Consider the following 27940-nt stretch of genomic DNA (forward strand, 5'->3'; position numbering starts at 1 on the left):
TGCTGAACAACCTCCCTGTCACCACCAGGATAGGAATAGAGAAAACTTGAGAAAAACATGTATGAATCTGAAAAAAGGGAGAGTGTACCCCTCCCAGTCTGCTCTCAACAAACTTAAGCAACATGACAGTTTGTCAATGTAACTCATATTACAGTACAAATGTGTAGTCAGGCGGTGGTGGCCCACACTTTTAATCCCAGCACTCAGGATGCAGAGGCAGGCAGATCTCTGTGAGTTTGAAGTCAGCCTAGTCTATGAAGTGAATTCCAGGACAGTCAGACCAGTTACACAGAGAAACCCTGTCTCGAAAAACAAAACAAAAAAGCCCAAACACAACCTAAGACAACTATGTGAACTATCTAAGGTCTGAGTGTCTGTCCACCTCAGACAAGGGCACCAAACACAGACACACAGAAAAGATCTGACACAAGTACAGCTTGATCAACCAATTATTTTAATTAGGGTTACTTACAGGAGCATGGTTGAAGGGTTACTGACAGAAACATGGAAATTCATGGGTAGGTATTCCACTGAAGAAAGGGTTTCTCCCTTTACCAGCAACAATTATTTGCTTTAATATTCAGAGGAGGAGGGAGGTCTTATGAGATCCTCTTGTCTAAATATCATTAACTGTCTAAAAATACTCAGGTATATGCTGGGCATGGTGGCGCACACCTTTAATCCCAGCACTAGGGAGGCAGAGGCAGACAGATCTCTGTGAGTTTGAGGCCAGCCTGGTCTACAGAGTGAGTTCCAGAACAGCCAGGGCTACACAGAGAAATTCTGTCTCAAAAAATCAAAACAAAAAAATATATTCAGGGGGGCTGGAGAGATGGCTCCGAGGTTAAGAGCACTGATTGCTCTTCTGGAGGTCCTGAGTTCAATTCCCAGCAACCACATGGTGGCTCACAACCATCTGTAACAATATCTGGTGCCCTCTTCTGGCATGTGGGCATACATGGAGGCAGAACACTGTGTACATAATAAATAAATAAATCTTTATATATATATGTATATATATTCAGGGAGACACAAAGGTCTCCGGATCCCTCCCTGTAGTGAATATTAACTGCCTGTATCGTCAGGGAAGGTGCCAGGGCTCCCATGCCCATCCTGCCACATGGATACGAAAGGCAATCTTGTGTGGACCTCCCGCAGGTTATCAAAGGTACTGAAATTTCAAGAAGGACAATGGCATGCTCAAAGGACAGCATTCCAAAACATGCCATCCCTTCCTCTGGTATCCCCTTTTTCAGAATGTGCCAAGCCTAGAAAAGGGTGATAAATCTCATCAGTAACTATTGCCTACAGCAAAAAGGAGCTTCTCTTTCCAAAAACTGACTGGAGCAATAGTCTACAAGCATTAAACACAGAACCCGATACAGTCATTTCACAGAAATATACCCGTTGAGGCAAACACCAATAGCTTTACCACCAGGGCCTATGACTCTCTAGCCGTAGCCTGTGGATGGGTCTTAGAGATGTGAATTGACCCTTGCAGCATTTGGCCACTCTCATTAAGTCATGCCACTATAGTCGTAGAGCCTATGACATTTATTTCTATATTGTACAAGGAAGATACATACCACAGCATGAATGAGGAAGTCAGAAGACAACTTGCAGGATTTAGTTCTCTTTCCATCACATGGGTTCTGAGATCTAACTCAAGTTGCCAGTCTTGACAGCAAGCACCTTCACCAGCTAGGCCATCTCACCAGCCCTAGTAGGCACAGCTTGCTTGCCATTTTAGTAACATATAGGGTTTGGAGCTGAAAGTGTTTCATTGTGGCCTGCACCTCCAGGTCCTCTAAAGGCTGGCCAGCAAGAAGGATGCTTCCACTCAGCTTCAGCTTGTTTTCTCCACATTCAGCAACCAAAGCATGTGGTGTCTTCAGGAACAGTATTAACTCTAGTTCTAGGGACAACTAATAGCATTGGCAATAGCCAGTACTGTCTAGGGACTTCTGGGGCATCTCTTGGAGAAGTAGCCCACCCCACACTGCATCGTCACTGAGGAGTCTATGCTCTGAAAATCTCTGCCCACGCACACAGGGTACCTTCATTGAAGCTCCTCAACTGTTCTTGTAATGCTTAACGTCAGCCATTGGCTACGAAAGATTTCCCTCACTCTCCTTATTTTGTATCACATGTGTCTTACCCAAACATAGCATCACAAGAATTTCCCATGTGCCTGCCCTGCGCACATGTATGTGTACTGCCCACTTCTGATCGTCATTCTTTTAGCTCACACAGATGCTTTTCTAAATCTGTGGAACATTCGCAGGCTAGCGTTATGTCAGCCGTGAATGAAAGAAACCTATTTTACATAGGGGTCTCGGGATCACTGGAGGATCAAACAAGTGCCAGCTGGACTGGGGAGTCATGAGGAGTTAAGAGGGCAATAAACAAATGTTAAAAAGATCAATGAAGATTCTGTACCACATGTTTCCTCAGTGTTGACCTGAGGACATAGCACAGTGGAGAGTGCATGCATGAAGCCTGGGACTGTTTCAAAGCACAGGAAACCAGATGGGGTGACTCATGCATGCAACCCCAGTATTTAGAAAGAGGAGGCAGGAGGATCGGGACTTCCAAGATTATCCCCAACTATATAGTCAATTTGAGGCCAGTCTGGGCTACCTAAAAACTTGCCTCAAGAAAAAAAATAAATAAATAAATCAAAATCAGTACTGGATGCAGTGTTGCATTGGGAGGTTGCACCCTACCCTGAACCACTGTTCTTCATGAGCCGTCTGCACCCTCATCCTGCATGCAGCCTTGGTGGGGAAAGAGCTGGTTCTTATTCTCTAACTGGTGTAGGAGCCAAGGGGAAGCCCAGACACGCTCATTTGCTGTATTCCCGTGGACTCCCTGGGTCTGACAGCCTCTAGGCCCACGTTGTAGCACACTGCTGCCTCTTCAGGGGATGCCCCTAGCTGCTGAGAGGTCCCTGAGCTGAGCAAACAAGTTATACACAAGCATCCTTTTTTGCAGGACAGTATACAACTTATTCTGCAGAAACAACTCCAGGGAAAGCTTGGACTTTTCAGCGGCAGTGCTTTATCAAATCTTTCTTCATTATTCCAAAAAAAGAATATTTACTGATTATCACAACTCCTTTTACTGGGCCACTGTTTAGTCCTCCATACAGAAGCTGGGCCACTGCGCTCCTACTTTTTCTGTAGTAAAAAAGGTCAGGCCGAAGGGGAACATTATCACTTCTACTTCTCTCCCTCACTGGTCAAAACTTTATACAGGCTTCACACTTTCGGATCCCAAAGGGACCACTCAGCAGACAGAACTTTTCATTTGTTCCCCTTATGCCATCTCCAGATGTAAAAAGCTGGAAGCTGGCAGCTGCAGCTCATTTATTCCCATCCTCCCTCCTACCCTCCTTCCTTAGTTTTCCTGCCAATCTGAAGGACAATACAATGGACAGCATCTGCATATCTCTTTCTCAAAGCAATCCCTCCATCAAAGGGCAAGTTCATGCTAGTAGACAGCTAAGGCTTATTTGCATGTCTTCTTACCCAATGCAAGGGCCGTGCACCTGATGCCTACTTAATTTGGTTCCGTCTGTGCTACTTGCAGGAACTGTAATACACTCTTGAACTTGACAGCTGTGGTGGGGGGGTTCCATGTGGCAAAGCTCATCTGTCACAGAAGTGGAGCGCTCCATACTACAGGAGTCACGCCGTACAAACAATGCAATTGGTACTGCAATAAGGCGGCACACTGTTCCACAGCATATTGAAAAGATAGCCGCTTCATAATCAACTGCAGATGATCCGCCCTGTTCAGGGCCATGTCTCATCACCCATAGCAGAGAAAGACAAGTGCTCCTCTCAAACTCATCTTTGGTTCCACTGAGCACCACATTTGGGTACGAAGTATTATGTGAACATTTTCTGGACACATGTTGAACAAGCAAGGGCACCGAGGATAGAAACAAGGCAATGATTCCATCCAAGTGCAGCCTGGGGAACCACTGAATTTAATTGGGCTTATTGAACACAGGCAACTTACAGGTAGCTACACTACCAACAAAAAATGCCTGTCCCTCTCCAAGCAACCAGAAACTTACCATACTTTTTACATGTATAAGGCTTTGTCCCACCATCAATCATTATACACCTTTGAAAGGAACTGTGAGCTTAAAGGTGTCACAGGTTTGCTCTCACTCACAGAATTGTTTCCAGTAGTCCATTCACAGAATCTATGGGAGCAATGACATCTAAACATCATGCGGTTTCTTTCCCTCCAGTAAGAGTCTTTCATGTTAACAAAGGGACCTGCATCTCCTGAAGGCTCCAGCTCACTGCCAACACTCACGGCATTTTAACTTCTTTCACGTGGTTGAAGCAAACAAGGATAAAAGACTGACCATATCGTTTCCATTCATAAGGCATTTCCCCAGCATGAATTAATTTGTTTCTGTGAAAGGACTTACCACATACTGCACATTTGTAGAAACTATACCTAGCATGAATTCCTTAGTGCATTTAAAGTCTAAACCATATCATTTATGTGGATAAGGCTTATCATGTGACATCTTCAGTTCTTACATGTGTTTTAAGTGGATAAGGATAAACATTTTAACACACTGTTCACATCATAGTGTTTTTCACCAATATGAGTTATCTGATGTATTTGGAGGAAACAGTGATAAAGGAATTAGATACTGCTGACATTCATAGGGGTTTTCCACAGCATGAATAGATTTATGTCTCTGAAAGGAACTGTGGCGGCTGAAGGCTTTCCCACATTGCTTGCATTCATAAGGTTTTTCTCCTGTGTGTGTTCTTTCATGTAATCGAAGGTAACTGTACCGTATAAAGGCTTTATCACATTGTTTACATTCATAGGGTTTCTCTCCACTATGAATTCTTCCGTGCAACCGAAGGGAAGAGTGATGTCTAAAGGCTTTTCCACATTCTTTACATTTATAAGGTTTCTCTCCGGTGTGAGTTATTTCATGTAATCGAAGGGAAGTATGACGAGTAAAGGCTTTCCCACACTGTGGACATTCATAGGGCTTTTCTCCCGTGTGAGTTCTTTCGTGCAGTCGAAGGGAAGAGTGATGTCTAAAGGCTGTACCACATTGTTTACATTCATAGGGCTTTTCACCAGTATGGGTTCTTTCATGCATTTGAAGTAAAGAAGGGTAGAGGAACGACTTACCACAGTCTTTACATTTATATGGTCTTTCACTAGTGTGGGTTCTTTCGTGCATCTGAAGTAAAGAGGGGTAAATGAAGAGCCTACTACATTGTTTACATTCATAGAATGTTTCTCCACCATGAATAATTTTATGTCTATGATAGGAAGTTTGACATCTGAAGGCTTTCCCACACTGCTTACACTCATAGGGTTTCTCTCCAGTATGAGTCCTTTCATGTAATCGAAGATAACTGTGACATGTAAAGGCTTTCCCACACTGCTGGCACTCATAGGGCTTCTCACCAGTATGGATTCTTTCGTGTAATTGAAGGGCACTGTGACATCTAAAGGCTTTCCCACACTGGTTACATTTATAGGGTCTTTCTCCTGTGTGAATTCTCTCATGCCTTTGAAGTGAAGTGGAAGAACTCAGAGCTTTCCCACACTGGTTACATTTATAGGGTCTTTCTCCTGTGTGAATTCTCTCATGCCTTTGAAGGGAACTGGAAGAACTCAGAGCTTTCCCACACTGGTTACACTCATAGCACTTCTTTACAATGTGAGTTCCTCCGTGTGTGTAAAGTGAGCTAGGATAAACTGAAGGCTTTCCACATTCCTTGTAGTCACAGAAGTTTTCTCCACTCTGAGTTTGGTGATACATTCCAAATGTACTTGTAAAACCAAGGGATTTTAAACATACCTCACATTCACAAGGTCCATTCACAGTGTGAGCACCCACATATCTTTGGATATTTGTGAGAGAACTGGAATCATAGGGCTTGCTTGCATGGTCCTCATGCTCATATGGAGTATACTCCGAGTGAGACATGATGTGCCTGTTAAAGGAAGAATGACACATGAAACCTCTTCAGACATGACAGTCACAGAGCTCTAACTTCAATAGGAAGCAGGACGCTTATACTGAGGTCTGGTACAAGGATTTAGGTTTTTGACACCCTGCCCACCCTCTTTACTCTCTAATATACAACTTCTGTGAAAAATGACAAGCAGCCAGGCTTGGAGGTACATGTCTTTTATCCCTCAAGAGGCAGGTGGGTCTCTGTGAGCTAGAGGCCAGTCTGATTAACATAATGAGGTCCAGGCCAGCCAGAGTTACACAGTGATACCTGTCTCAAAGACAAGATGCTGGGTGGCAGTGGTGCACACCTTTGATCCCAGTACTCAGAAGGCGGAGGCAGATAGATCTCTGTGAGTTTGAGACCAGCCTGGTCTATAGAGACAGTTCCAAGACAGCCAGGACTACACAGAGAGACTCTGTCTTAAAAATACAAAACAAAACAAGAAGACAACCAAATTAGTTTCTACTGACTGCTTATTATTAAGGTCCAGGTCAACACTGTTTCTACTGTATCCTTTTTGCCAGATAGAATGATGGTGTGAAACTCAACAGACTGGTGGTTCTCTACAAAAGGCCTCCCGCAGAGCTATCTCAAACAGTGACATTCACTGACACTGCATCCAAGTGATTATATTGCAAATACTGAGTAGCATTCTTACACTGAAGTGCATATTTTTGATGAGAAGTTTCTAATGATGGATAAGTTAAGAGTGATTTCTTTGTGATTAATTAAATTTATAAGGCATGTTAAAGTTTCTATAAGAGACATTTGATTCCACTTATACATGCAAATTACCTTTCATATCTTCCAAAATTTTTGCAGTCTTCAATATTCTGTTCTTCCCATATATACCCTAAAACATAGTACCAAAATTTATGATAAAGTATTAGAAATTAATGAAAACAAAGCTGGAGGTAGTGGCAAATGCTTTTAACCTAGGCACTCAGAAGACAGAGGCAGATGGTCTCTGTGAGTTCAAGGCCAGACTCATCTACATGGTGAAACCCTACTTTGAAAAAAAAGGTCAGAAACTTCTGAAAACCAGAAGATGGAGATAAAGCTCCCTGGTTAAGAGCACTTACTGTTCTTGCAGGAACATAACTTTGGTTCCCATTACCCACACTGGGCTGCACACAACCACCTGCTGCAACTCCAGCTCCAGAGGAGTCCCAAGTCTCTTCCCTCCAGGAGCTCCTGCATGTTTATACACACGCACATCCCCTCAGCGCCCCTCACACATATAAATTCTTATTCATCATCATCATCATCATCATCATCATCATCATCATCATCTCAAGACAGGATTTCTCAGTAGCTATGGAGCCAGTCCCGGAACTCACTCTGTAGACCAGGCTAGCCTTAAACTCACAAAGATCCTCCTACCTCTGCCTCCCAGGTGCTGGGATTAAAGGTGTGTGCCACCACAGCCTGGCAACAATTTTTTTTTAAGAAGATGATAAAAGAAGAGTTGGTGATATGGCTCAGGGGTTAAGAGTGCTTACTGTGCCAGGCTGTAGTGGTACATGTCTTTAATCCCAGCACTTGGGAAGCAGAGACAGGCAGATCTCTGTGAGTTCAACGCCAGCCTGGTCTACAAGAGCTAGTTCCAGGACAGGCTCCAAAGCCACAGAGAAACCCTGTCTCAAAAAACAAAAACAAAAAAAAAAAAAAAAAAAAAAAAAAAAAAAAAAAAAAAGAAAAGAAGAGAAGAAGACAACTCAGGAACTGGGTCAGCCCTTCCATAGGGCTTTAACTTCTTGAGCCATCTAACCTGCTACTGTTATGTCACTTATTCCAAATTCTTCCCTTTCTATACACAAATCACATAAGACCATTTCTAAGAGGGAAACACTTGCTCTCTAACTTAACTAAGGAAAAGAAGCACAAGTCTCACCTACGGCAGCGAGGTTCCTGCAGGTCTCCAGCATCACATCTCTGTACAGACTCCTCTGGGAAGGATCCAGCAAAGCCCACTCTTCCTGGGTGAAGTGCACAGCCACGTCCTCAAAGCTTACCAGATCCTAAAACATCCCACACATATGTATAAAAGAACTGATGGGGTGGGGGTGAAGCGGATGAGAGATGGTTCAATGGTTAAGAGCACTGACTGCTCTTCCAGAATACCTGAATTCAATTCCTAGCACCCACATGGCAGCTCCCAACTGTCTGTAACTCTAGGATCTGATACAATCATAAAGATAAACATGCAGGCAAAATACCACATACATAAAATAAAATTAATTTTTTAATAAAACAGCTGACAGGACTGTGAATGTATACTCAACTGATAAAAGTATTCACGTATTTTTGCAATCTCCACACATGTACCTCAAAACAGAGGAGTTCTAATGCAAACACTGAACAACTGTGAACAGCAACATTCAAGTAAAAACACTCCTCTCGTTGAGTGGCCTGGGAATTAGGGTATATGGCAGCTTAACCCAATTCTCACTCATAGAAAGTCCCACCACTTGTACTCAGAATAGAGCTGTCTGTCTTTAGACAGCTATGTGTACAGAGTTTAAGCTTTGCTGGGTGGAGAGAACAGAATAATGGGGAGAGCTCATGAACAAACACAAAAATGAGAATAAATCACTCAGCACGAGTTACAAGAATACTGTGGCAATTCAAAACCATTTTCCTTCTGAGAATGGATCCATCTGTTACAAACTCAGAAAAACCAAAGACAATGGACAAGGGTGTGATGAGCTTCCTTGGTGAGCACTGGTCACAAATGCTGTCACCACTTAAATGGGAAATGAGCCCATCCTATGTGCTATCAGAAAAAGAAATCATTAAGACGCCAGCGCACTGCTTACTCCAGTCCAAATGTTAGGGGAGAGAATAGTCTCTCATGCCTGGGTGGAGATCTAACATTCAGCTCAGCCGATTCCGTCACTCTGGCAAAGGGACCACCACAGGAAGGCAGGCTTGCTATGCTAAAGAGACAGCTGCAGTCATCAGTTCTTCAGTGAGTTACTTTCTTTCCCTTTCCAGAATCCCTGGCCCACCACAATCACATAGGGTTAAGTCTTCCCGGCTTTTCTCAGAAAAGCATATTTTCCCTCCTTTCTATCTCTTTTGTGTTGATTGGTCAGTTGGTCAGTCAGTCGGTCACTTGGCTTTTCGAGATAGGCTTTCTCTGTGTGATAGTCCTTCTCTGTTTAACAGTCTTGGTTACACTGGAACTCATTTTGTAGACCAGGCTGGCATCTAACTCACTGAGATCCACCTGCCTCTGCCTCTGCCTCCCAGGTGCTGGGATTAAAGGTGTGAGCCACCACAGCCTGGCTCTATCTCTTTTCTAAGCATACTTTAACTCTTTGTCCTCCACCCCAATATTTTGTGTTTCCTTAACTCCTTCTCTAAAGCTCCCCTCCACCATACTGCTTGTTGGCTATGCATCTCCCTCCATGCCTCCATGGCTTCCCCCCTTCGCCTCCAGGCAGCTCACCTGCCCTGCAGTTACTCCTTTAAACACTGATAAAATTGGCCTTGAGCTTCCGTGAGTGCATTCTGAAATTCTTTTATTAATGAGACAAAGAACCCCCAAAGGGGATCCCAATTTCCCCTGTATGACAAATTAAATCAAGGAATATAAATACTACATGATCAATATTTAAAGATCTCAACTTTTCGCATGAAGGCGAACACCTTTAATACCAGCACTCGAGGAAAAGGTTGGCGGATCTCTGTGAGCTGAAGTCCAGCCTAGTCCACATAGGGAGTTCTAGGCCTGCCTCAAAATAAAGATATAGGGACTGAAGAGATGGCTCGGTGTTTAAGAGTGCTTGTTGATTTTGCAGAAGATCCAGGTTCAATTCCCAGGACCCACATGGCAGATCACACCCATCTATGACCCCAGTTCCAAAGATCCAATACCTCTTCTTATTTACCTCTGCAGGCAGGAAACACACGTTGTGAACATATATACACATAGGAAAAACACTCATACACACACATAAAAATACTAAAGTAAATAAATCTAAAGAAAATAACAAAAATAAGTTGTTGAGGAATATTCTTTTCAGGTGAATGACATTTGTTTAACTCTGTGAAGGTTGTGTGTGGAGGCCCAAAAATGTGAGCCTATTTCCACCTTGTCTGAAAGTCAGAGTTTAGCTTGTTCAAAATTGTTGACAAGTGTGGCTACACATCCTGACCTATGGTGTGGTTACTTGGTCTTTTTGACATTAGGATGATGGTCCATATAGGTAGGTTCACTCCACCCTGACCAATGGTCAGAAATTCAAGCATACTTTTGCTCCTTTTGAAATAGGAGGTTTGACCAGGGAGTGGCTGCCTTCAGGATACTTGGTCTAGGGTGGGTTCACTGCCTAAACAACAGAATGCTAATGACTTGGTTCAAAGTGTTGAAGCAAACAACTGCTATAATTGTCCTTTGCCTTCTTCCCCGTTGTACTGGATATAAAAGTGTATGGAAAATTAAACGCAGGCAATCTTCCCTGGAACTCCCTCCCAGTACTATCCTGTGTTTTCTGTTTCATCATTTTCACTTGAGTCTTTGTACCCTTTACTAGTCTAACCCTCATGCCCTGGTAAGTTGTATACTTGTCGAAGCATGGTCCTCATAGATGCGTTACTGTGCCTGTCTAAAACACCAAATGGTCCTAGTAAAGAAATGAACGGTCAATAGCAAGGCAGGAGCAAGAACAGCCAGGGCTAGCAGTCAGAGACTATAAATAAGAGAAACATGAGCAGAAGAGAACTCGGAACACAAGAACAAGGAGAGGAGAACATCTTGGGCCAGACACCCAGCCAGGCACAGAGTAAGAACGAAAGAAAGGTATAAAAAAAACAGAGAAAAATAAAAAAAAAGCCCAGAGGCATTTTTAAGAAAAATTCACAAGAAACAAGCCAAGGTGAGGCAATCAAAACTAAGAGTAAGCCTCTGTGTGTGATTTATTTGGGAGCTGAGTGGCAGGCCCCCCAAAAAGCCAAAAGAGTAAAACACCCACAACAATAAATAGCTGGGCAATAGTGATGGTGCACGCCTTTTATCCCAGCATTTGGGAGGCAGAGGTAGGTAGATCTCTGTGAGTTTGAGGCCAACCTGGTCTACAAATTGAGTTCCAGGACAGCCAGGGCTATTACACAGAGAAACCATGTCTTGAAAAAGAATGAATGAATGGCCAGGCAGTTGTGATGCGCGCCTTTAATCCCAGCCCTCGGGAGGCAGAGGCAGGCGGATCTCTGTGAGTTCGAGGCCAGCCTGGTCTACAGGTGCTAGTTCCAGGACAGATTCTAAAACTACAGCGAGGGAGGAGGAGGGGAGGAGATGGAAATTTTTAATAAAAAAAATGAGAAAAAATAAAATAAATAAAAACCTTAAAAAATAATAAATAAAACTACAGCGAAACCCTGTCCCAAAAAAACCAAAATAAATAAATAAATAAATAAATAAATAAATAAATAAATAAATCTCAAAGTAATGTAATAATTTAATTGCACTCTTCAGGTCTTGCCTCCAAGATGACCAAAAATTAAAGACTCACCATAGTAAAAAGGGGCCAGCTATGTATGTGTAGCCAACTCACTGCCCCAGCTGAGCCCAGGGAGTACCCAAGGACAAGGGCAGTAAGAAGTTCATCGTTCCAAACACAGTAGAGGCCTCTGCCATCAGTATCATGAACACATATGGGTATGCTGCACCTATGCCAAGCTGCACTACTGTATGAGCAGTGCCACGCAAAGTAAGGTGGTCAAGAACTGATCATGGAGGCTGAAGAAGCAAACACTCACCATGACTTAGATCCACTGGTGTTGCCCTCTGATCACTAAGAAAGTCCATGTAAAGAGCTGGCTTCATGAAGATTTAAAAAAAAAAAAAAACACACAAACAAACATGGGAAACAATAAGATAAAATGGAAATTATACTTTATAGAGTAAAAAAAATTACATGGAGCATGGCAACAAGTCTTTGATCTCAGGACTCTGCAGGCAAAGGCAAGTGGATCACTTTGAGTTTGAGGCCATCGGAGTGTAACATTGAGTTCTAAGTCAATCAGAGCTGCAGAGTAAAACCCTTTCTCAGAACAAGTGTAGGAGGAGGGGTAATTACATTCATTTATTTAGGGGGTGAATGTGGAGTTCAGAGAACGGCCTACAAGACTGGGTTTTCTTCTCCCATGTGCAGGTCAGAGGAATGAACACAGGCTTAGCCCCAGGATCCTTACCCACTGAGGCATCTCATTAGCCCCGAACATAATGTTTCAATTTTAATTAAGTAATGATAGAATTAAGAGAAGGATGGTCTATCTTTTTAGAAAAAACTCAATGCAGCAGTAGTAGCTGCTTAGGGGAAGAGACAGAACGATCACCTGACATCAGAAATCCTATCCTGACTATGTCAGACAGTGACATATCCATCTGTGAGGGAAGGAAGGTTGGCAGAAGTGCGATACCACCAACATCCACTTATTCCTAACTACACTTCTATAAAAACCCCATAAATCTCACAGGCTCTTTTGTAGTCAACCAAACTTATATTTCTAATCTGACAAGGGCTAACAGCTGTTTAGTAAATGTCAGAGTCTTGCCTAATAGTTATAGGAACAATAGTGGACGTCTTACCTAAAATAGTTCAAGAACATACAAACTATAAAGTTGACACAAAAGGCAAATTTTAAAACGTATCCTCTCTTAGTAACTGAGGTCTTCAAAAGCACACACATGTTGAAAAGACACTTTCAGAAAACATCTGAAAAGGCTCTCATCTTGAGTCCAATTTCTCTCGAAGCTGGATCAGCAGAAAATATGCGTGACATAGAAGGACAAAGGCTGGCTGCGTTAAAAGATGGTCCTTCCTTGGTCTTAGCATAGAGTAGGGAACCCTGATGGCTCCTTGGCCTTGAGAGGGAGGGAGGGGAGGTATGGGTGGAGGGGAGGGGAGGGAAGGGGGAGAAGGACGGGAGGGAAGGGGGAGGAGGAGGGGAGGGGAGGGGGAGGAGGAGGGGAGGAGATGGAAATTTTTAAATATAAAAAAATAAACCATGAAAAAAAAAAAGAAAAAAAAAAGAAAAAAGATGGTCCTTAACTCGGTCATCCACAAATCTGTTCACATGTGCTTTTTCCAAAGAAATCTGTGAAAAACAACAACTGAATACAAAGTGCACTCTGGAGGTGGATTGCCAACACACAGGCAACAGTTCTGGTAACACTAAACAAATGGCAAACTGAGGCCTCAACAAAGGGACAGCAAACCCTGGAGAACACAGAAACTTACTTCCAGGGATATTTATTGCAACAATCGTAGTGACAAGGTCTCACTCACTATGTAGCAGTAGTTAGACTGAAACTAACTATATGGATCATGCTGGCCTCAATCTTATGGTATCTACCTACCTTTGCCTCCCCAGTGATAGGACAAAAACTGTGCCACCACGACTAGTCTCAAATGCTCGGGCCGTGTGTGTGTGTGTGTGTGTGTGTGTGTGTGTGTGTGTGTGTGTGTGTGCGCACGCATGTTTTTTGAAGATTTTATTTTGGGCCAACAGTGATACAATGAGATGATGTCATAAAATTTTTTTAAAAGATTTTTTTTAAGATTTATTCATTATATATATACAATATTCCTCCTGGCTATACACCTCCATGCCAGAAGACGGCACCAGATCTCATTACAGATGGTTGCAAGCTGCCATGTGGTTGCTGGGAATTGAACTCAGGACCATAGGAAGAGCAGCCAGTTCTCTTAACCTCTGAGCCATCTCTCAAGCCCCAAGATTTTATTTTTATATTTATTCATGTGTATGTTTAAGTGTCTCTATGTATGTGTCACATGTGTTCCAGACCATGGAGGTCAGAACGACTCAGATCCTTCAGTGCTAGAGTTACTAAAAGCTGAGCCACCCACCAGCTGGTGGCAACCTGGTCACACACATGGGCCTATGAGGGGGCACCATAATCACATAGAAAGGACAAATGCTGCAATCCCATGGTCAAACGTTTCTAATTTAGATGAAATGAAAAAGATATCAAGAGACACACAAAGAGAGATAATGGTTTCAATGGGCATGCTGTATCAAAAAGACCCTGAAACTTAAAACAGTGATAAAAAGTGGTGATACGCATCTTTAACTTCAGCACACAGGAAGCAGAGGCAGGCGGAGCTCTGAGTTCAAGGATAGCCTGATCTACATAGTGAGATCCTGTCTTTAAATAATTTAAAATTATGACACCAATATTATCCTACACAGACAGTAAGTTGAAAAAACAAAAACCAACTATAAACAGATAGAAAATTTCTTTTTCCTTTTTTTTGGGGGGGGGGGGGGGAGACATGGTTTCTGTATACCTTTGGAGCCTATCCTGGAACTCACTCTGTAGACCAGGCTGGCCTCACACTCATAGAGATCTGCCTGCCTCTACCTCACGAATGTTGGGATTAAAGGTGTCTGCCGCTGCCACCACCCACTTAAACTGTATTTCTAAGGCAGCACACAGCCAGGTGTGGCGGCACACATCTGTGATCTCACAAATGGGCTCCAGAGTGCAAGGTGGAATTAATGCCATGACCTCCAGGCCAGGACAGCAGCGAGGAGAGCTAGAGAGGTGGCCCAGCAGTTAAGAGCATGTATCGTTTGCTTTTAAATTGATTTTATTGAGTTATACATTTTTCTCTGCTCCTCTCCCTTTCTCTCCTATGGTCCCCATGCTCCCGATTTACTCAGGAGATCTTGTCTTTTTCTGCTTCCCAAAGAGCAGCAGAGTTGATCCCAGTACCCAGCCCAGGAAGCTCACAGCAACATACAACCCCAGTTCCAGGGCGCCTGACACCCCTCTGACCTCCTTAGACACATACACACAAACAATAACAAAATATATTTTTTAATTGAAGCTGAGTAAACTTTGAATACTAAACCATATGCTTGAATGCACAAAGCCTAAACTCAACTCCTGGCACCCAAAAAGGAAAAAAAAAATTCTAAATTTAATGTATTACATTATCAACAAGGGAAGTAGAAAATATGATTATGTCAATAATTGGATAAATACATGGCAAGAGGAGTGGAGAGATGGCTCAGGAGAGCATTTGTTGCTCTTGCAGAGAACCCATTTGGAACTTTATGATCAACAATAACTCCAATTTCATGGGGTCTAACATGGCCATAGGTACCAAGTACACACACATGCAGGCAAAATACTCATATACATGAAATAAATTTTTTAAAAAGAAACTAGTCCTTTTAAAAGTGCATTCAAGGCCAGCCTGGTCTATAAGAGCTAGTTTCAGTACAGGCTCCAAAGCTAAAGTGAAACCCTGTCTCGAAAAACCAAAATAGATAGATAGATAGATAGATAGATAGATAGATAGATAGATAGATAGATAGATAGATAGATAGATAGATAGAGATGATAGATAGATAGATAGAGATGATAGATAGATAGAGATGATAGATAGATAGATAGATAGAGATGATAGATAGATAGATAGATAGATAGATAGATAGATAGATAGATAGATAGATAGATAGATAATAAAAATAAAAATGCATGGGATGAGGACCAGGAATGGTGGAGCATGCCTTTAATCCAGTTCTTGGGGAGGCAGGGACAGGCAGATCTCTAAGAATTTGAAGTCAGCCTTGTCTACACAGTAAGTTTCAGGCTACCCAAAGCTACGAAGTAAAACCTTGCCTCATTGTCTCAAAGAAAGTAAGAGCATTAAAAAATATATATTGTTTTGTTTTGTTTTTCAAGACAGGGCTTCTGTGTGTGACCCTGGCTGTCCTGAAACCCACTCTGTAGACCAGGCTGACCTCTGACTCAGAGATCCATCTGCCTCTGCCTCCTGTGCAGGATTAAAGCTGTGCTGGGCCACCAGCCATCTTAGGATGGGTTTCTTTTAAAAAGTAAAAGAAATGTACGCACAGGCCTGCAAACATGCTAGGGATGAAGGGTGCATTGACAAGGAAAAAAGAAACTGTCTTCTTCACAATAAATTCCAAGAATCAACAAAAACTCATGAAACTATATGACTAAAACCAGTAACTATAAGAAAACATGAACTGTTTAATGATGAATACAATGTCTGCCAGTGTCCTTTACAGTGTCCTGTGTAACAGCAGGGAACTGAATGAACAGCGAAATCACACCCGGTACAGCAGCACAGATGAAAGGAGACACAGATATACATAAATTTAATAAAGTCCTTTAGACAAGAACTACATTTTTTAAAAAAAAAATTTAATTTTTTTAAACAATCAAAAAGTCTTAAGGGCAAAGCGGAAGTCTAAGTTTTAGATACATACCAAGAGAGGCAGTACACCTCTCTGACTGAGAGAAAACTTACTTTATTTTTAGATTTATTATTTTATGCACATTAGTGTCCTGTCTGCATATACGTATGTATACCATGTGGATGCCTGGTGCCTGTGGATCCAGAGGAGGCCTGGATCCCAAGACTAGTTACAGAAGATTGTGAGCTGCCATGTGGGTGTTGGGAACTGAACCTGTGTCCTCTGCAAGAGCAACAAGTGCTCTTAACTGCTAAGCCAACTCTCCAGCCCCTCGGAGGCCAGCAGAGGACACTGGATGTTCTGGGACTGGAGTTATAGGCAGTTGTGAGCCACTTGAGGTAGGTCCTTTATATGAGCAAAATGACTTTCTTTTGGTTTTCAGAGACAGGGTTTCTCTGTTTCTCTGTGTGGCTTAGAAGCCTGTCCTGGAACTTTCTCTGTAGACCAAGCTGGCCTCTAACTCAGAGATCCGCCTGCCTCTGCCTCCTGAGTGCTGGGATTAAAGGCGTGAACCACCACTGCCCAGCGAGCAATACTGTCTTAAGCACTGAGCCATCACCATAGGCCATCCACACATCTCTTTGAGACAGGGTGTCACTACAGAGCCCAGGCTAACCTGGAATTCCCCAGCTGTGTAAACCAAGCGATCCTCAATCTGCCTGCCTCTTCCTCCCAAATCCTGGGATTAACGGTTGACCAACCCATCCAGCAAGGACTACAGGTTTTTAATCCAAAATAAATAATAAATCACAAAATAGCAATATATTCCATGCTTATGAACAGGAAGCTTCAGTTCTAAAATGTCAGGTTTCCTCAATCCGCACTATAAATTCAATAATGGCAATAAAAAATCCTAACTTACTTAAAAACTAATAAACTAATTCTGAGCTTTATAGGGAGGGGGGAAAACTCAAAATGGTACACACAATTTTGTGGAACAGTGGAACAGCACACAGACCTACAGTTACACTACCAATTAAGTTAAGACTATATGCTGGGGGAGGGGGGTAAATGGGAGGCGGGAGGAGGCAGAAATTTTTAATAATAAAAAAAAAGACTATATGCTGGGTGGTAGTGATGCACGCCTTTAAGCCCAGCACTCGGGAGGCAGAGGCAGGTGGATCTCTGTGAGTTTGAGGCCAGCCTGGTCTACAAGAGCTAGTTCCAGGACAGGCTCCAAAGCTACAGAGAAACCTTGTCTCGAAAGACCAAAAAAAAAAAAAAAAAAGAAAGAAAGAAATCCGGGGGGTGGGGGGAATCACAAAAAGTATATCCTTTTTTTTGACCAAGGGAAACTCAACGAGATGGACAGTGGTAAAAATGTATTGGCAGAACCAATGCGTTTACAGACAAAGAAATTAACCAGACAAACTTTTAATAATGGGGCAGTCTTCCAGAGGATCCAGGTTCAATTCCCAGTACCCACATGGAAGCTCACAACTGTCTGCGACTACAGTTCCAGGAGATCCGACAAAACACCAATGCTCATACAATAAAAGCAATTTTTAAAAAAGATTAACGTTTCACAATATTAACTCAAGTTGAATGCTTGAACTAAATGTTAAATGCAAAATTCAGAACTTCTAGAAAATAACAGGAACTAAACGACCTAGAATTGCACAGCATTCTGATGAGACACCCAAAGTAGGACCAAGCCACCAGCACCACATCGAGGGCTCCCGGTGCAGGGCGGGGCTCCCGCTGCGATGCTCTGCGCAGGCGCGGCCCTCGGGCCGAAGATACGGGGCCGGCGCCACAAAACACAGGACCACGCTGTCGGCCCCGCCCGAGCCCCGGGGAGGATGCATCACAGCCGGCAGGGACGGACGCCCTCGCTCACCATGGCGCGGCTTCCAGAGTCGCCCGAGGCTCCTCTCAGCTCCCGGCGGCGGGGCTCACGATGCCACACAGCGTACGTCCCTCGGCCGCGACGCCAAGCCCACAGTATGGCGGCCGATAGGAGCCCGCCTCTTGCTACCCGTCGGCGCTCCTGATTAGACGGAGCGCTCCCAGGCCCTGATTGGCTAGCAAGGTCTGAGTGACACCAGCTCCCAAAGGCCGAGGCTTAGAACTCAAATGACAGCCATAGCCCCGCCCTTCTATGCCAGGCTTCCAAGCCTGATCTGACCTGGCCGAGGTCAGATCATTTAAGCAGACCTTGCTCCTCCCTGGGAAAGCTGTTCTCATAGCACGTCTAATACTTCCTCCTGGGTACCAAGTCGCCACTCTGCACACTCTACTACACACCGAGTGTTCGTTGCAGTAATCCTGCTGCCTCACAACTAGAAAGACCACACACACACACACACACACACACACACACACACACACACACACACGAAACGACCTGAGATTCTCCAGGGAACAGGAATAGTAGGTTAACACAAGTATTCATTTCCTCTATTTTCATAGCACATGTGTTCTTCCAAACTAATCTAGTTAAGATCTCTGCTCCATTTATCCCGCCCCCATCGATCCCGTCCATGCCTTTACAAAAATTCCAATTTAAACAAAGCAACAAAACAAAAAAATTGAAGTAAAAAACCAAGGGAATGACTTACTAGGTTAAGCCTAAGTGGAAGAAGGAGAAAACCAACTCCGGGGAAGCTGTCCTCTGACCTCCAAGAGTATGTCCTACATATATACATATACACGCAGTCACTAAATAATTAAAACTTTAATTTATTGGTTTTGTTTTTATTTTTTGTTTTGTTGGTATATTTGAGACAGGGTTTCTTTGTGTAATGACCCTGGCTGTAATGGAACTCCCTTTGTAGACCAGGCTAGCCTCGAACTCAGAGATCTGCCTGCCTCTACATCCCGTGTGTGCCACCACCACCCGGCTTATTTATTGGTTTTTCCAGACAGGGTAGCTGTCCTGGAGCTCTCTATATAAACCTGGCTGGCTTTGAACTCGAAGATCTGCCTGCCTCTGTCTCCCAAGTGCTGGGATTAAAGGTGTGCACCCATTCTTTTTCTAAAGAAGAGAAAAAAGCCAGGCTGTGTTGGCCTGTGCCTTTAATCCCAGCACTCGAGATGTGTAGACAGTCTAATCTCAGAGTTAGAGGCCAGCTTGTTCTACAGAGTGAGCTCCAGGACAGCCAGGGTTACACAGAGAAACCCTGTCTAAAAAAGAGAAAGAAAGAGGAGGAGGAGGAGGAGGAGGAGGAGGAGGAGGAGGAGGAGGAGGAGGAGGAGGAGGAGGAGGAGGAGGAGGAGGAGGAGGAGGAGGAGGAGGAGGAGGAGGAAGAGATAAAATATTTTTTCTTTTTCTTTGGTTTTTCGAGACAGGGTTTCTCTGTAGCTTTGGAGCCTGTCCTGGAACTAGCAGACCTTGTAGCAGCCTTGTAGACCAAGCTGGCCTCAAACTCACAGAGATCCACCTGCCTCTGCCTCCCAAGTGCTGGGCTTAAAGGCGTGCACCACTACCACCCAGCATATAGTCTTTTTTTTAATTATTAAAAATTTCTGGGCTGGAGAGATGGCTCAGAGGTTAAGAGCATTGCCTGCTCTTCCAAAGGTCCTGAGTTCAATTCCCAGCAACCACATGGTGGCTTGCAACCATCTGTAATGGGGTCTGGTGCCCTCTTCTGGCCTTCAGGCATATACACAGACAGAATATTGTATATATAGTAAATAAATAAATAAATAAATATAAAAAAATTTCTGCCTCCTTCCCGCCTCCCACTTACCCCCCTCCCCCAGCATATAGTCTTTTTTTTTTTGAAGTTTTGTAATTATATTTATATACAGAAAACTCAGCAGTACATTTAACCCAGTTTAGTGGCGAGCTCTTTGGCCTTTGCCTTTTCCAGCTTGGCAATTCGAGCCACAAATTTAGGACCCAGGACGTTGCCTCCCCAGTGGCGGCGGATCTCATCATATCTGTCGTTGTAGTTGGTCCTAGTAGCTTCCACCAGCTTGCCCAGAGCACCCTTGTCTTCCGAGTTAACTTGTGTGAAGACAACAGTGGTGCACGTCTTCCTATGGACCAACCGCCCCAGCCTGGCCTTTCCCTTGATGATGCAGTAGGGGACCCCCATCTTCCGACACAGGGCGGGCAGGAAAACCACCAGCTCAATGGGGTCTACGTCGTGGGCAATCACCACCAGCTGAGCCTTCTTGTTCTCTACCAAAGTGGTGACTGTACTGACGCCTGCTCGAAGGACAGGTGGTCTCTTAGTTGGGACATCCCCTTTGCCAGCAGATTTCTTCTCAGCACGGGCCAGCAGCCTTTGCTTCTTCTCCTGCTTGGTCTCTGGCCTGTACTTGTGGGCAAGTTTAAGCAACTGGGTAGCTGTTTGCCGGTCCAGGGCCTGGGTGAACTGGTTAATGGCAGGAGGAACTTTAAGCGGCTTATAGAGGATGGCCCTCTGCCGCTGCAGCCTGATGTAGCGGGGCCATTTGACGAAGCGTGTGAGATCTCTCTTGGGCTAGATGTCCTGCCCAATGCCAAAGTTCTTAGGCCTCTTCTCAAACAAAGGATTCACCACCTTCTTCGCCTCCTGCTTCTTCACGATGGCGGGGGCCGGGGCCACCTTCTTCCCCTTGGCCTTCTTTCCCTTGGGCATCTTGCCGGGCTGGAGGAGAGAGAAAGAAAAAAGGGATTGTGAGTAATATGTAAGCAGCTTCGGAGATCGCGAGAGTCCAGCATATAGTCTTAACTTAATTGGTAGTGTAACTGTAGGTCTGTGTGCTGTTCCACTGTTCCACCGAAATTGTGTGCACCATTTTGAGTTTTCCCCCCTCCCTATAAAGCTCAGAATTAGTTTATTAGTTTTTAAGTAAGTTAGGATTTTTATTGCCATTATTGAATTTATAGTGCGGATTGAGGAAACCTGACATTTTAGAACTGAAGCTTCCTGTTCATAAGCATGGAATATATTGCTATTTTGTGATTTATTATTTATTTTGGATTAAAAACCTGTAGTCCTTGCTGGATGGGTTGGTCAACCGTTAATCCCAGGATTTGGGAGGAAGAGGCAGGCAGATTGAGGATCGCTTGGTTTACACAGCTGGGGAATTCCAGGTTAGCCTGGGCTCTGTAGTGACACCTTGTCTCAAAGAGATGTGTGGATGGCCTATGGTGATGGCTCAGTGCTTAAGACAGTATTGCTCGCTGGGCAGTGGTGGTTCACGCCTTTAATCCCAGCACTCAGGAGGCAGAGGCAGGCATGGTGATCTGATAAGGTACATTCCAATTTTTTTGTATCTGTTGAGGTTTGTTTTGTTACTGAGTATGTGGTCAATTTTTGAGAAGGTTCCATGAGGTGCTGAGAAGAAAGTATATTCTTTTCTGTTTGGATGGAATATTCTATAGATGTCTGTTAAGTCCATTTGAGTCATAACTTCTGTTAGTTCTCTTATTTCTCTGTTCATTTTTTTTTGTCTGATTGACCTGTCCAGTGGTGAGAGGAGAGTGTTGAAGTCTCCCACTATCAGTGTGTGTTGTTTAATGTATGATTTAAGCTTTAGAAGTATTTCTTTGACATAGGAGGGTGCCCTTGTATTTGGGGCATAGATGTTCAGTATTAAGATTTCCTCTTGATGGATTTTTCCTGTGACTAATATGAAATGGCCTTCTTTGTCTCTTTTAACTGATTTTAGCTTGAAGTCTATTTTGTTAGATATTAGGATAGCTACACCTGCTTGTTTCTTAAGTCCATTTGATTGGTATATTTTTTCCAAAACTTTTACTCTGAGACAATGTCTGTCTTTGAGGTTGAGATGCATTTCTTGTATGCAGAAGAAGGATGGATTCTGTTTTCATATCCAATCTGTTATTCTGTGCCTTTTTATAGGTGAGTTGAGTCCATTTACATTAAGGGATATTAATGACTTGTTAATTTAGTTTTTATCGTTGGTGATGTTAATTTGTGCATTTTTTTCTTCTTTGGGATTTACTGTAATGAGATCATCAATTGTCTGTGGTTTTGTTGGTGTAGCCATCTTCCTTGGGTTGGAGTTTTCCTTCTAGTATTTTGTATAGGACTGAGTTTGTAGCTACGTATTGGTGAAATCTAGATTTGTCATGGAATATCTTGTTTTGTACTTCTATGGTGATCAACAGTTTTGCTGGGTGTAGTAGTCTGGGCTGGCATCCATGGTCACTTAATGTCTGCATAATGCTTGACCATGACCTTCTGGCTTTCATTGTTGCCACTGAGAAGTCAGGTGTAATTCTGATAGGTCTGCCTTTATATGTTACTTGGCCTTTTTCCTTTGCAGCTCTTAATATTCTTTCTTTACTCTGTATGTTTAGTGTTTTGATTATTATGTGGCAAGAGGACTTCTTTTTTGGATCCAGTCTATTTTGTATTCTGTAAGCTTCTTGTGTCTTCATAGGCATATCTTTCTTTAGGTAGGGAAAGTTTTCTTCTATTGAAAGACCCCCGGAGTGAAGAGTCTCTCACTCAAGTCTCGGGATAATACGAGCCCCCAGAAACTCACGGGAGACCATCCTTGCTACAATCACACAAGGTTTATTGACAGGACAGGAACCAGTGCACTGGGGCCAAAACTCATTTCCTATGCAGGGATAGAGTTCGACGACCCCAAGTAGCTGGGAGAAGGGGTATGTAAGGGAAGAAACCATAACCCAATAACCCAAAGGGGGTAGGGAGGGCATCACTGGAAAATTCTGAAAATACCAGTGATCATTGGAAAATTCCGAAAATACCAGTGATAATCACAAGGGGGTAACTCCCTGTTTCTCAAGATTATAATCTAACTTTGTGGTCAGCCAGTTCCTGGAACAGAGTCACTGATCCGGCTAACCTAGATTTTTGGTTCTTCTCTCCCTGCTAGATTTTTTTGGCTCTACTCTTTCTGCTAGAAGGGTCTGAATTTATCCAGGTCTTTCATATCTCCACTTCTTCTAGTACCTAGTTCTTCTAATCTTAAAACTAGATTTCAATATCTTCTTGATTTTTTTAAAGCGCTATATTGGTGGCATAACATCAAAATCTGAACAGCACTTATTATTTCTCTAATGAAGGTAATTAGTTTATTTAATATACATGGACCTATAATCAGTAGCAAAAGCAAAATTAGGAATGGTCCCATAAGGGAAGATATCAGTGATATCCAACGAGATATCCAAGGAGATCTATTAAACTGGCTCTCAAACCATCCTGGTGTGCTTCTCTGTTTCTTTGTCTTTTGTCTAACCTTTCTCTAAGTTTATTCATGGAGTCTTTAATTACTCCTGAATGGTCCACATAGAAACAACATTCTTCTCTGAAAGGAGCACATAATCCTCCATCTTTTAAGAATAACAAATCTAATCCCCTCTATTCTGTAAGACCACTTCTGGGAGGGAAGTCAATGACTCTTTGAGTTTGGAAATAGATTGTTCTAGAGCCCTCAAATCTTTATCCATGGCTATTTTTAATTTATTAAAGTACTGAGGGTCCTGTATTACGGCAACAGTATCTGTCCCAACACCAGCAGCTACCAAGGCCCAGGATTACTGCTAAGTGTCAGAGAAATAGGTTCTTGCCAAAAGCAAGTTGGGTGCTTGTCAAACTCATCTTCAAGCGTGTTGGTTGGATGATAAAAGACCAGTTTTACAAGCACACAGTAATCTTTGGTGTCATTAAAAACTGATGTCAACACACAAGGTGTACTACAAGCCCACCATTTATCTAAACCAGGAACCACATACCTGGTGTCAGGAGTCTTAGGGCTCTTAAGAGCCTCATTACATAACCTCAGTAAGGGTCAGCCTATGATTAGTCCCCCAAACACAAGCCTCCTGACTAGTGGTGTTATTAAAAGCCCTGGAGACTGCAATTTGAGTAGTTCAAGATCTCACTTCACATGGGAGGTGTGGATCCAGGCAGAGATGCATACTTCTTTCAGTTGTTCCCAGATCTGGCATCTCACCACTTCAAGGGCCTTTAGGCAGGCAAATAAATGTCTAGAAAGAATAGCATCCAGATTATACACTCCACCCGACTCAGTGAGTGGTGGCGGTCACCCACATAGGACCTCATAAGGGGTGAGTTTAAATTGCCCTGGGGTGTTTCAAACCCGGAACAGGGCAAAAGGAAGGAGGGCTGTTCAGTCATTCCCACCCATCTCTAGGGCCAATTTTGTCAGGGTCTCTTTTAGGGTTGTATTCATCCTTTCTACCTGACCTGAGCTCTGGGGTCGGTAAGCACAATATAATTTCCAATTGATCCCCAGTTGGGTGACCAGTCCCTAACTTACCTAGGCAACAAAGGCAGGTCCATTATCAGACCCAATTACCTTGGGTATTCCAAACCTCGGGAAGATTTCTTTTATTATCTTCTTCTGTCTCAGTCCTGGTAGGAAAAGCTTCTACCCAGACTGAAAAAGTATATATAAAAACTAATAAGTACTTGTTACCATATCTGGCTGACTTAATTTCTGTAAAATCTATTTCCCAGTAGGCCCCAGGCTGGTCGCCCCTGAGCATCTTCCCAGGAGCATATATGGAGTGTCCTGCATTAATCATAGCACAGGCCTTGCAGCTTTTGACTACTTCTTCTGCCAAGTCAGAGAACCTCATAACATAATAGTCAGAGGACCTAACCACATCTTTTAGTTTCTTTGCCCCCAAGTGGGTCAGATAATGTAAATTGGTAACATACCCGTGTCCTTTTTGTGGGAGTACTAATTTTCCTCCTTCTGTCTCTACTGCCCCATTTGGGGTTTTCTTTACCAGTCTTAATTTGCCCATAACTTGACAGTCTTTGGGGGTGTATCTAAAGTTGGTTTCACTGATATCATAATAATCTTTAGGCTCTTTGACTGCCAGGATCATTGCTCCTTGGGCCACCTGTTTAGCAGTTAGGTCTGCCATCTGATTTCCTTTAGCCACAGCATCTCAAGCTTTTTGGTGTTCTGGACAATGTATGATAGCTACTTTCCTTGGCAAATGTATGGCCTTGAGGAAGCACAAAAAAAAATTTCCTCATTTTTTTTATGTCTTTTCCTTCAGATGTTAACGGTCCTCTTCGTCTGTATGTTGCTCCATGTATATGGGCAGTGGCGAAAGTATACCTGCTGTCAGTGTAGATGTTGATAGACTTCCCCTCTGCCTTCCGTAGGGCTTGTATCGAACCCACAAGTTTGGCTTTCTGGGCCAATGTCCCTTCAGGGAGGCTACTGGCCCAGATTACTTGATTCCCGTCCACCACTGCTGCCCCTGCCTTCTGCTTACCTTCAACCATGAACCTGCTGCCATCCGTATACCAGCTCGGACTCCCAGGCTGATCCTTCAGATCATTTCGAGTACCAGCTTCTTCTGCCAAAAATGTCAGTGCAGTGATGGGTAGGTGAGGAGTCATCCGTCTCGGGCAGTAGGGTAGCGGGATTGAGAACAGCAGGGGGAGCGAAGGTCACTTGTTCAGTCAACAAAAGGCTATGATCACCTCCAGCCCAGTTCGAGTAAAACTGATCTGGGCCTTCAACTTTGTTAACAAGTCTCTTTCTAATAAAGGCGTGGAACACTCGGGGATAACCAGGAAGGAATGAGTCACTTGTCATCTCCCCAAATCTACAGTTCGTAAGGTGGTCCACAGAGATTGTTTCTGTCCAGTTGCTCCAATTACTATAGTCTTTTTATTCTGTAGCTTCCCCAATAGTTGTTTCAGGACAGAGTGCTCAGCCCCTATGTCCACTAGAAAATCCATAGGGGTTCCCTCCACAGTCAAGGTTACCCTAGGTGCAGGGGAGGGGGTCCAAGCCCTGTCCCCTCTAATCATCTTTTTCTAGGGCCAGTACCTTAGAGGCCCTTCCTTTCTTCTTTGGGCATTCTCTTGCCCAATGTCCTTTTTCTTTGCAATAAGCACATTGGTCTTTGTCCAAGGGGTGCCTCTGTCCGTCTTCACTCATCTTTGGCCTTCTGTTGCCCAGGTTCTATCTGTCTAGGTCCTGTCTTTTCTTTCTCTCCTACCACTGCAGCCAAAATTCTATCAAATTTCTCTCTTGTCTATGATCCCTCCAGTCCTCTCTTTCTTCTGCCTCCCATCTCTCCCTCTCTCTCTCTTTCTCTCTCTCTCTCTCTCTCTTCTCTTCTCTTCTCTTCTCTTCTCTTCTCTTCTCTTCTCTTCTCTTCTCTTCTCTTCTCTTCTCTTCTCTTCCTCAGTCTCTCACTTGTGAAACACTTTCTCTGCCTCCTTAACCAAATCCTGCAAGGTATAATCCTGCAACCCTTCTAACTGCTGAAACTTTTCTTAATATCTGATGCTGACTCTCCTATGAAGGTCATAGCTACCACTGCTTGTTGACCCTCAAAGGTTGGGTCAAAGGGAGTATAACACCTGTCAGCCTCCATTAAACGTTCAAAAAACACAGATGGTGGTTCAACTGGCCCCTGAAGAACCTCTCTAACCTTGGCCAAATTAGTGGGGCATCTTGCATCCCCTCTGAGACTTGCTATGAGAGCTCAACTGTCAATCCTCTCCCTACCTGATTTAAATTTGACCTTGAAAACACACAGGGAACAAAATAAGGCCCATTTCTGTTTACACATTTTTTTACCAAAATCTCTCTTGCATTTTAGGCAACATAAAAACTCTTACCAAAGTCTTTTTTGTGGTTTTTCTCAGTGGGGATGTATGGCTACATTTTAAACAAGAACAGCACATAAAATCCTGTACCAGTGTCAAACATTTGAGACCAACAATAGATGTTTTTTTTTTACATTAACCAACAATAATTTTTAACCAGCCCCTATAAATGATGACAGATACTTATAACCCATAGGATCTGAAAGAGTTCTTCACCCGCGGAGCCAAGCTTTGGTCAGCTTTGACCAGAGGTTTGAGGCATGCAGCTCCCAGGGCAGGTGGAGGGAACTCATCCATTAGCACAGAGGGGGCAGGGTGATATGCAGCACTGGGGGAAAAAGATTGTTAACCTCTTTAGGCCATAGTGATTACCCTCAGATTTTTTGTTTAGTGTTTGAAATCCTATTGGGGTACATCCGCCTTCTACCACTGTGTCTGGCAGCCTCAATACCTTGTAACAGCAAGGCTTAATAGCCCAGCCATCCATACAAGCATGCTGCCCCACAGCCATGTGCTTGGGAACGAGGCTGGCTCTTTTTTTTTATGAAATATACCCCTATGTTTATGGCCCTATCTCTAAAGTCTTGTAAGTGGTCACAATATCACAGTAAAAGAAGTCATGATTTGAGTACATCAACATCAGTCTAAGTCAGGACAAAAGCACAGCACACATTATACAGACATACAGGACAAAGGTGCCAAACAAACCAAAGACACAGCTTCAAGCTGCTTCGCGCTATCGAAATGAGACCGCTATCCAAGCATGTTTCTACAGAGAACTGACCACGTCACTCATGTGTCATACCACAGAACTGAGAAACACCACCCGAGTATCTCACCAGAGAACTGAACACACTTCCTGCGCGTAAGACAAAATAGAAATCAAAGATACACAAAGGCTAACAAAACCTAAACAGACAATACCACTCTAGAAATACAGATGGCCAAGAGGGCATCCAATCCAGGAGAACTTCCATATCCTCACCAGCATCGAGACGGAAATCTCCCAGGCGTCCCTGGGGTCCCTTCCTCACCTCCCGGGACATCTCCCAGGGTGGCAGTCAGTGATCTCCTAGCAGTCTGCAGATCACTCCTTCTCCTCCCGAGATCCGAGTG

General features: G+C 43.5%; 1 protein-coding gene and 1 pseudogene across 2 annotated transcripts in view; both read right to left on the reverse strand.

Annotated features, from left to right (window-relative positions):
* The window catches only part of LOC119811686 (zinc finger protein 709-like), a 40832-nt gene extending 22600 nt beyond the window's left edge, over window positions 1-18232 (reverse strand). Inside the window, exons 1-4 of one of the 2 annotated variants that reach the window (XM_042054929.1) lie at window positions 18124-18232; window positions 7915-8041; window positions 6816-6873; window positions 5861-5996 (exon numbers count right to left, since the gene is read on the reverse strand). In XM_042054929.1, the coding sequence (XP_041910863.1) occupies window positions 5861-5996; window positions 6816-6873; window positions 7915-8041; window positions 18124-18126 (324 nt within the window). In that variant the 5' untranslated portion in view covers window positions 18127-18232. Of the gene's footprint in view, window positions 1-904; window positions 5997-6815; window positions 6874-7914; window positions 8042-18123 lie in introns of those variants that run through there. The other variant, XM_038325613.1, reaches the window with a different exon arrangement.
* A 1821-nt stretch (window positions 18233-20053) lies between these two features.
* Window positions 20054-26194, reverse strand: LOC119811890 (annotated as a pseudogene).
* Window positions 26195-27940: the final 1746 nt, after the last annotated feature.

This window comes from Arvicola amphibius, chromosome 4 (assembly GCF_903992535.2).
Source record: "Arvicola amphibius chromosome 4, mArvAmp1.2, whole genome shotgun sequence".
Taxonomy (NCBI): domain Eukaryota; kingdom Metazoa; phylum Chordata; class Mammalia; order Rodentia; family Cricetidae; genus Arvicola; species Arvicola amphibius.